The sequence below is a fragment of the Anticarsia gemmatalis genome, chromosome 19, assembly GCF_050436995.1.
Source record: "Anticarsia gemmatalis isolate Benzon Research Colony breed Stoneville strain chromosome 19, ilAntGemm2 primary, whole genome shotgun sequence".
NCBI lineage: Eukaryota > Metazoa > Arthropoda > Insecta > Lepidoptera > Erebidae > Anticarsia > Anticarsia gemmatalis.
Genome location: NC_134763.1, coordinates 6,145,559 through 6,155,532, shown reverse-complemented (window position 1 = coordinate 6,155,532; position 9,974 = coordinate 6,145,559). Strand labels below are relative to the sequence as shown.

Sequence of the window (9,974 nt, the reverse complement as noted above, 5' to 3'; positions counted from 1 at the left end):
AATTTTTCTAGTAACTGTAGCGTAATCACATCACTATAAATAATAAGTTGCAGACAATACAACGTAATATTAACCCCGAGGTCATTAACCCGAACTGTCACATAAATAAAGAGTAGTACAGACCGTGCATCATGAACAGTCAGTTTACAACAACACTCATATCCCGTATAATTGTTAACAGCACAATTCATCACCGGCCGTCAACGCGCGGTGGTTTTATTTTACTGTGCGCTTGACAGAAATATACTGGCCAGTGCTTCATTCATACTGTGTGTCTCGTTCCTAATTGGCTTTTGATCTGCGCCTTATATATTGTATTGAGATGTTTTGTTTTGCAACTATTTTCTTGTAGATGCATTGCAATTGAACTTTGATGACACGCCAGTCAGTATGTCTTCGAGTAGATACTGTATGAATATAGTAATTTTCAAGCGTTTATTCTTGAGTATTATTGTGTTTTTTTGCATATAATAGTATCTATAGTTCCCAATGGATGATTTGAAGGATAGACAGTAGAAGGTTAATAGATTAAATTGATTAAAAGCAAAGAAAAAAGATTTAGTTATTATCATAAACAATTTAATGTATTTCACACTACGACGGCATTAAAATAACCCTTGTTTATATTCTCTAAAAATGCCACTTATTTAAACATTGAATAAAGTAATACAAATGTAAATAATATCAACACCTTCTTAATACAGACAGTGCTGAAAATGGCGGAGTTTCGGTGTAAATAAATAATATTTGAGATGCGAATTCTGGTGGCAAATCTCCTTTTGTGACAGTAATCTTCGCTCCTCGGTATCCTCACAACTGACAGGTTTTATCTTTGATTCTTTCCCGTTCGGTGCAGGATTCCGAGATTGAGGGGGTGAAACTCAACAATATAGAATTCTTTTAAAATAAAGGCAATCGATTTTAAGACAACATATCCGGTGACGTGTAGATAAAACTTTATTTTTCTAACTTAATGGTGTGACTACGGAACGTGTAAAGAGGAAAAGTAGATTTTTTAATCCAAAAATAGCTAACTAATTTGCACTTCTCGGAAGATCTCGCTTTGAGAATAATTGAAATCAAGACACGAGGCGCTATTTGATAACTCTGTAATAATAGTCTAATTATTTTTAAATTGTTCAGTCACAGACTACACTAGTTTGTTAGCGGCTTCTAAATTAAACCCAACTTTGTTTTCAAATATAAAAAAAACTACATTCTAGGAAATGGAATATGAAGGTAAACTCTGTGCGTGTTTGTTCCTGGAATTTAAACTTTCCAGACTGGACACGTACACAGACTTTATTCACGATATTTCCTCTTTGTTCTACCATTCATTAATAGCTTTCGAATAATATTTAAATGCTTTTATTGCATATTTATCACTTATCTTCCCTTTTGTTTTCAGTTTAAATTCAATTTCAATTGGATTGAGCTAATAACAAATAAAAAATATTATGAATTATATTTTCGATTTTATAATATGTTTTACGACAATACAATTAACGGTAGTTATTAACAAAAAGTATTGTGGTCTCCGTGTTTAATAGAAATTATCATCACCCTTTAAGCTAATGTGAAATCTCTGTCTCTTTAATTATTACGATTCCGCTTCATATAATTTAAAGTTTCCCTTTTACACAGAGCTGTATGACTTTATTTTTTTTAGCTTGTCGGAAATTGTAATCAGTCTTCAAATCTAAATAAGCGTGAAAGTCCATCCAGTTATGCACAAAAACAAACTGCAAAGTCTTTAAATTAACTGTCAAAGGAAAAATGGAATGTGGAGCGGTCTCAAAATCGTGCTAATCTTCGTTCATTTGTATGCGGGGCGACTTTAGAATAGTCACCTAATTAAAAAGAGTCGCCTTTGTCATGCAGATACGTTGGCAGACGCAATCAAAGCCTTGCTCATTTTACCAGAACCCTTAAAATAAATATCTGATCCTCTAAGCCTATCAAGTGCCTCTTCACAATTTCTTTTTTGTAGTCATTTTAATTAAGGATCGCCCCTGATACGCCACAAACGAAGCCTCCCAAGTCAAAAGAGAATTTCTTATATTTTATACAAGTTTCAATAAGCAATTTGACATTTGTACAGTGAAATATTGGTATTGGAAATACACCAGACAGTCCTTTGTTTCAACCATCGGAACGCGTAGTTTTGACGTAAGGAATTAAAAAATAAACTACCTTTTGTTTCACCTCGATTTTTATCAGTAAAATATTGAAAATGTAATGCTGCTTCGCATTTTTTACACTTTACTTGTAAGAATGACTTTAGGCAGAGTATTAAAGTAAAACTAAATTACTCTCGCTTCTTATTGTTTATAAACAATGTATATGTTAATAAAAATACGAGTAAGGTAGAGTTTTTGCTGCTGTAAATATATAGCCTAATACATTAAATTGTAATAAATACTTTACTAATGCTATAATTTAATAAAGCTTACGTCACAATTCCACCCTACGTCTATGTATTAATGTAGTTATGAAACAACCGCAGCGTGAAAATTAGTAATAGTAAGAAACAAAGAATAAATCGTTTACTTACTTAAACCGAACAGTTCCTAGATTGAAGCAGGTAAGTATGCAAAAATGTAAGGCCCAAGTTGCGTGGCGGTATGAGCAAGTTGTTGCGATGACAGTTTCATGAGAAGCTCCCCCGAGGGTCATTTGCAACAAGCTCGAGCGCGTTCACCAACTTACTGTTACGTTGTTACCGTATGCCTAAACGTCACTTGGCCATTACGAGCGGAGTTTCAACTACTAGTTCACTACTATCGGCTTATTCGTGGTAAACTAAGTTTACAATTATCTTAAGCGTGTTATATATCGTTAGCCGTCGATCGATGAATGACCAATTCGTATAGTAAAAACTATAGACTCATATCATCAATCATACAATCAATGATCGTGTAATTTATATGTTAATGCCCTAAGCTGTGATAACTAGGAAATTCATTCTTTTAAAAGCAACATCGCTCACAAAGTACAACCAGACCCAAAACAATAATTTGTATATCGGACAAATAACTGTTTCGCGTGGGAATCGAACCCCATACCGCTGGTACCATTGCGGCGGGAGGTCGTTCTCGACGTTATGTAGCGGCGTGGCAACCTTAGCCACTGGGCCACGGAAAAATTCATTTACAAAGTAATCTATCTTTAAAGTGTTTTTTATTAGTTGTAATACTTTGTATGTGCCTATATTGTGCAAAGTTAACCAAACAGAATACGTAGTACTTTTGTGAAGAGTTCTAAAGCGAAGAGGGGGCGGGAGCGGCGAGCGCAACGCCCCCTACAGCCTAATGAATAACATGCAAATGACGGTGTCTAATGAAAACCACACTCGCCTCTTTGCTCTCTAACTAAACTTTTCATAAACTTGTGGGTCACTTGAACTTACCTCGATGAAGACTCGAAGGAAGTTCTTGGAACGATTGCCGTTCACACTCCGGGTTTGTCTAGGGTACCTATTAATGACTCGATATTGAAGATCGTATGTGATTAGTAGAATGTAGAGAGCAGGGCTGTAAAAATGAAGTTAGTAAATGACTAGTAAACTTAGATACGTTTAGTAATAATTAAATAATTATATTAACTAATATTTGTGCTAGTTTTGACCTAGAAATATAATAATTACTTTATCCTCTCGATTTGTGTATAAATTTATTAAACGTTTCAGTAACTGCAAAACTATTGGCTACAGTGCATTTAACAAATACAATAAGTTACAGAAACCATAATAATTTCATAAAGTTATGTAAGAGTTTTGACTACTTAACTATACATTCTAAAACGATTGGTGCAGAACTTACCAACGTTCTTAGTGTAGCTAAACTAATACACTAACAACTTACTAGTATATTAGTTCTTGTTTTGTACTGTATAAAGATATATTCTTGAGTTATATGTATACACAGATCAATGAACAGTTTACATGTAAACACGTGAAGTGTCACCGTACAGGAGATGCTTGCTTACAATCAAGACGGCGGCCAGCAAGTGGGTTTGCGTGTAATCGGCTCTGGACATACTCCATTTGCATATCCATCGGTGATATGTGAGCGTACGTCGGCCGCCAAGATGAGCCGAGATCCCGGTCAATTGGATACAATATTCATTATTGATTCCAGCCGGACGCTGTACCATACACAATATACACAACTCAACAACACAACCAGCGGATATTAAACGCAGTCAACTGAGATCATGACTTGACAATTTTCTGTTAAAAGATCTCATAAATTACAGTTACTTCTTATTATATTCCGTCTATGTTTCCTATGTGTTCCTCACATAACTACATTAACATAACAAAGCTAGCAATGGCATAAATTATCAAGAGAAGCAAAGGTCCGAGATATCGAGTATCTCTTTGATCTTGAAAATAAACAGTCGCCATCTAGTTACCGAGGGTCAAAAGAATAAAAGGTGACACACCCATTGTCGATGTAAACAATTTATATACTGCAAATATATTGGGTTTACTTTGCCGGTATATATGTGCACGGGAGATACTACAATAGAAGATTTACGTGACAGAAGTACCTCTGTTTTATATCGTAGATAAAGTCCTTTGGATCCGATTGAAGGCGAGACGTCGAGACCCCGATTCAATTGTTGTTCGGAACTTCACAATATGGGAAATTGACAATATGCTCTCTTCGAGCGACCTGTTGCTATACAACTTTATCAAACGGTTTTATTTATCTCTAAATAACTATGTCCGACGAGTTTAATTTATTTTATGCTATGCTATGTTATGTGTGGAATGTTTGATTTTTTGTAGCGTTTTGTGAAGTATTTTTAATTATAAAATGATTTGTTATAAGCTTATTGTTTCTGCAGGCATTCATATTATGTGTTAATAATTAAAACTAACAAAAATATTATATAATGTTAAAGGAAAACGCTAGCAGTAGATAATAATTAGTTTATTCTACAAAACAACAAATTTATAATTCACTTTAAATCTGCCTTATCGTTAATTAGTTGAGAAACAATTTTACCAACTAATGCAGAGTGTTTTAAAACAAAAGCATGATCAACGTTTACTTCAACCAGCGTTATGTGTGGTTCAAACTTTTTCAAATCTGCTATATGATGCATCGGGACCCATCCGTCTTCCACGCTGTATACTACATTAGTTAAATGCTTTACTTTGTTTATACTCTTATAATTTAGCTCGCTCACTCGCTCCAGAGATTCGCAAGCTAATGCTATAGATTTCTCCTGTATTAACGGGTTGAGGTATAAATTAATCCTGTCGACATAATGTGAAGGCCACGATGCCGATATTATAAATAACTTGATGAGAAACAATCGAACAAATGCCGGCACCCATTGAGTAACACAAAAAAGTAAAAGCATAAGTCCGGGAAATCTTCTTACAATATTGTTTATGTATTTGCCGTTTGTAGTATCAGAGAATTTTTGTAGGGTCGGGAACAATAAATTGACGGAACAAATCCTTTCAATGAGATAGTCGTTTTTGTTCAGAAGTTCCACTAACATCCATGCTCCGATTGAGTGTCCGATTATGTGGAACTTGCTATCCTTATCAATATGTTTGACTATGAAATCTAATTTATGTTCTATTTGGCTGTCTAGGTTGTATAAGTTTGGTTTGATGTGTTTAGCCTTATCGATTGTATCGTGTCCAGCGTGCCCTGCAAAATATATTTTTGTACAGAAACAATAATGAATAGAGCTACAAACAAATCCTTTTAAACTGTCGTGGAACAGATTTGAATTGATTCTGTTGATGGACTTTCAGAGTTTCAAACTAAACACAAACAGCGTTAGAATCAACATCACTTACCGAGGACACAGACGGGTAGCCGGGTACAACTGTGCAATTCTTGCGCGAATTCTCTATAGAACTCAGGTATTCCCGGACTGCCAGTTATAACAACAATCACTTCGGAGCCACTGCGCTCAAACGGATCACCAAACGTTATTAAACGACTTTCTATACCATTTATATTCTTGTGCACATACATTTTTAAGTTGAATTGGAAACACGACAATACAATTTTCGCGGTCAACTGCGTATGAAATTCGGAGTCGTTGAAATATTAATATAAGAAGCCAATGAACATAATTAAAGCAGTAGTCTGCAGTTTAAATAACCTACTTAACATAAAAGTATGATTCAGTGTTTAATAATTTTGTTGAAGTTGTTTATGAATGCAAATATTTACGGATAGCAACTTAATGTTTTTTATTATTTCTATGATACTTTGTTAACTCTGAATAAAAATGTTCTACTTTGAAGTTTCTATATTTTCTCCTTTACGTATTATAGCGATGAAACTTATGTTTGCACAAGTAAAATATGTTTCAAAGACATATTTACATTCTCATTTAGGGAATTGACACCACTATTAGCTTTACTTTTTATGATTGCGATTTCAAAAAGAATGCTATAAAATTTAACCACTGAATAACAAAACTATAGCCAACCAAATTCAATCCAGCGTTTGAGTCCAGTAAGCGGCAAAAATAAGCATTATTTAACAGTAATAAGAACCTACCTCCCGTCTTTGGGCTGAAATTTATGTTTTAATTCCTTAAATAAATAGAGCTAAGCACACAGCATGATTGTGTTATAAGTAAAGATTATGTAGGAGCTCAGTAAACAAAGTTTTGTGGCGCTAAGTCGGTTAGCCGAGAACACAATCTATTTGCTTTGAGCCGCATATGTGTGCTATAAAGCTGGTGACATATTAAATTATGTTCTTGAACTTGAATAACTATGAACTCATATATTATTAAAATTTATTCTAGAAAGCTTTTTGGTGGCAAAAGGCTGGTAATTCAGTCTCTTTTGTTCTTTGAAACATGAAGGCATGAAAAAATCTGCTGTTTAAAAAACCGCGCAATGGTTTTAATTGTGTTTGGAATCGAACTTGACTTATAATAATATGGCGGTTTGTGAAAACTATTCTGCCGGTTAGGTGGATTTCAAGATAAAAAAGTCACATGCTTGTCACCACCCTTCAGGCTGCGGTTGAGGTTTATTAAACGATAAATCCTTTGCTCAATCGGGAATCGAACTTAAAACGTCGTGATTGGCATCCTACACTCACATGACTATACAAGCAGTATCTTTTCTCATTACCATATTTTAACACGGTGCCTGTCTGCATAACGTCATATCAAAATCGCTTCAGTTATTCTCCTGAATCTGTTTACGTTACTATTATTATAAGAGGAAAGGTTTGTTTGTTTGTGTGTTGGAAGTCAAAAGGGGTTGACAGCTGACACTTGACAGGGGTTTAGCAAAGAATTGCGCACCGGGTAGTAGGTTGTGTTGCATACCTACTTTACGTCATAGGGCATAATCTACTCTACTCATATGAATAGATATTTGGAGCATATAACCATGCTACTGATGGTAGTTCTTAAAGATTTATCATCTCAGCAGTGCTTTATTCTTTTAGATTTGATAAAAGTTGTAGTTCTTTTATAGTCAGGTTATATTATTTCGTATTCTTAGCAACACTCTATATAGGTACCCTAATGTCTGTCGCTTAAGTAACTATACCTCACTGATCAATTTCCAGACAGGAACATTTATATCTTGTCTCATATTGACACTCAGTAAGTAGCGACTCAATAATGTTTTTCTTCAAGTATTTTAATCAGTTTGTTTCCGTTTACTTTCATATATTCTGTTTACCGAGTCGGTAGTGAGCGGTAATGAATTCATAATTAAACTCCACAGTTTAGTGATGTGCCAATCCCATTTGAATCCACAGTCACATAATAAAGGAATGAGGTAAAGTAAATAAGAAATAACCACAGCTTAAACACAGACTTATACTGTATATTATTAACCTAAAGACGAAATTGCGGCCCTAAACAAAAATGAAATATATTACGAGCGAATACGGTCCGTTTATCATACAGTGTAAATCCGTCGAGTACGCAAAAAATAGACTTTGTAATGTTATAAATAGGGTTTACTTTGCATTGTCTACGCCTTTTAAGGTGAGTGACACCATCGCGTATGGTAATAGAGGGTTGTGTGATTTGCGCTCATGAGATTCAATTTCACGCACCTGTATGATTGACGGGGACATTATGCAGGTGTTCAGCCCTCCACATAATTTACTATTTTATCATTTCTCGGGATGTCGTTTGTTTCACAAAGAGAATTATATAATGTACGTTATTACTGGCAAGAAAAAAATTAACCTGAATTTTCATTTTTGTATATACTGGTGAAGAAATTAAAGAAAAAAATAAAGCTTATCAGTTGGTTATCATTCTGCGCAAATTGTAAGGGCCGACTGAGGAAAATAGGCTGTCGTTGTGTCTTTATCACGATCAACATCATTTAAGTAAGGTGCTGAGTTCTCGCTTACGGTACACTTGCGAGTTTTCCTCGAGTTTTCTTAGTAGGGTCACATTGCGTCATTGATGTTCTCGGGGTCAACTTTGAATACAGAATCATAATAACATTACTTCTTTTTTTCTTTCGTGGAGATAGGAATACATAAAAAGAGTGAGAAAGGGAACTATTAGCAGATACTGACAATACGAGTGCCTACTGGTAATTAGTCTGCGTTATTGCAAGATACATTGAACAGACTAAATATTCATTGAAAATAGAATAACGAATGTCATACGGTTATTTGTAAAAATTGTATAAACGAACGTATAACGTTTTCGAAATGAGATAATTCTGTTTTAAATTGGTGTCATCATGAACCCTCATTATGCCAGGTCCAAGACAAATAATCAAAATGTGACGTGAATCTTAATACTTGGATTATCAACAGATTATTATATGATAATGGAACACTCATTGAAGATATTTTACTCATTAATAGCATTACAAGCGGGTTTAATTAAAATCACATACCCATGGCGTTCCCTTACGCTCAGCATTTCCGAAACGGTGGTAACTTAAACGATTTGAAATTCTCTTTGGAAGGATATTTTGATATAAAGTACAATCTTTTGTATTTGAATTTGAGGTATGAAATTATTAAGATATTTTCACCCATTGTATTCTTTTCTAGGAATCTGCTAGAACATTCGTATTTGGTGTTCTTTGAACCCTTTTAATTCTAGGAAGGGCCCGATAGTCCACAATACAGCTATTTAAAATTAGGCTTGTATTCCCTAAAGTATATAAGAGAAGGGTCAAAAGACAATAATTTTTTTCTCACTTTATAGTCCAACAAGATAAATCATATTAGAAATTGTACATACTATAACATATGAGATATTATTCAGTTTCAATTTCTCGATAGCCCAATAACACACCTGCAAAAAGGGCAATGCAAAAATGAAAGTAATTTTCTTGATAAGAAATTAAAGTAATGTACAAACTCCAAGCCAGCTTTACCAAAATAAAAAATAGCTTCAAGACAATAGCGTGGATATAAGAACAACATCGCAATTATCATTAAAACGCAATTATTCACATAATCCTGCGAGCTCCGACCAGCGTCCTAAAATAAAGTCTGTTTCGTAATTCATAGAATAAAACGTACAAGTCTCATTGAAATTAACACTGGATTCTCGTATTTCATTTAGGTTTTACCTAATGACCCACTGTACTAACCATTTTATTAAATAACTCATTAGCTGTTTTGTAAATACGGATTTGTAATTGATGAAATAGTTCAAGCATAATTTTGAAAATATTTCTTTTCAGATTTTCTATGAGTAATTTTGCGTGATTGATTGTCACCTTTATCTAAAAGTCAAAAAGTCTATATACTGGGCTTTGAATCATATAATTATTAAATTAAAGGGATTTCTGTTCTACGTAGGCTAGATTAAGAAAATCATTATCTGTAGTCAAGCGCTTGAGAGTCAGACAGCCTCTCACTGAGTGACTGTCTGATAGGCAGTCACTCCGTGTAAAATACTGATACTGAACTGCATTCGATGAGACTGGAATCCGACTCTAAAATAGTTGGAAGAAAGGCTAGGTTGATAGATATATT

The 9,974-nt window shown here is 34.3% G+C and overlaps 1 protein-coding gene across 1 annotated transcript; it reads right to left on the bottom strand.

The window, feature by feature from the left end:
* Positions 1-4,931: 4,931 nt before the first annotated feature.
* On the bottom strand, positions 4,932-6,052 carry LOC142981208 (lipid droplet-associated hydrolase-like). The gene is made up of 2 exons (XM_076126938.1): positions 5,828-6,052; positions 4,932-5,675 (listed from the first exon to the last, which is right to left on the bottom strand). Exons 1-2 carry the CDS (start codon positions 6,006-6,008, stop codon positions 4,969-4,971), a joined length of 888 nt encoding a protein of 295 aa, XP_075983053.1. The 5' UTR covers positions 6,009-6,052; the 3' UTR covers positions 4,932-4,968.
* Positions 6,053-9,974: the final 3,922 nt, after the last annotated feature.

Excerpts from the sequence above, each read along its gene's own strand:
- LOC142981208 (XM_076126938.1), bottom strand. The coding sequence starts at position 6,008 with ATGTATGTGCACAAGAATATAAATGGTATAGAAAGTCGTTTAATAACG. Across the intron at positions 5,676-5,827 it reads GCTACCCGTCTGTGTCCTCG|GGCACGCTGGACACGATACA; the intron begins GTAAGTGATGTT and ends TATATTTTGCAG.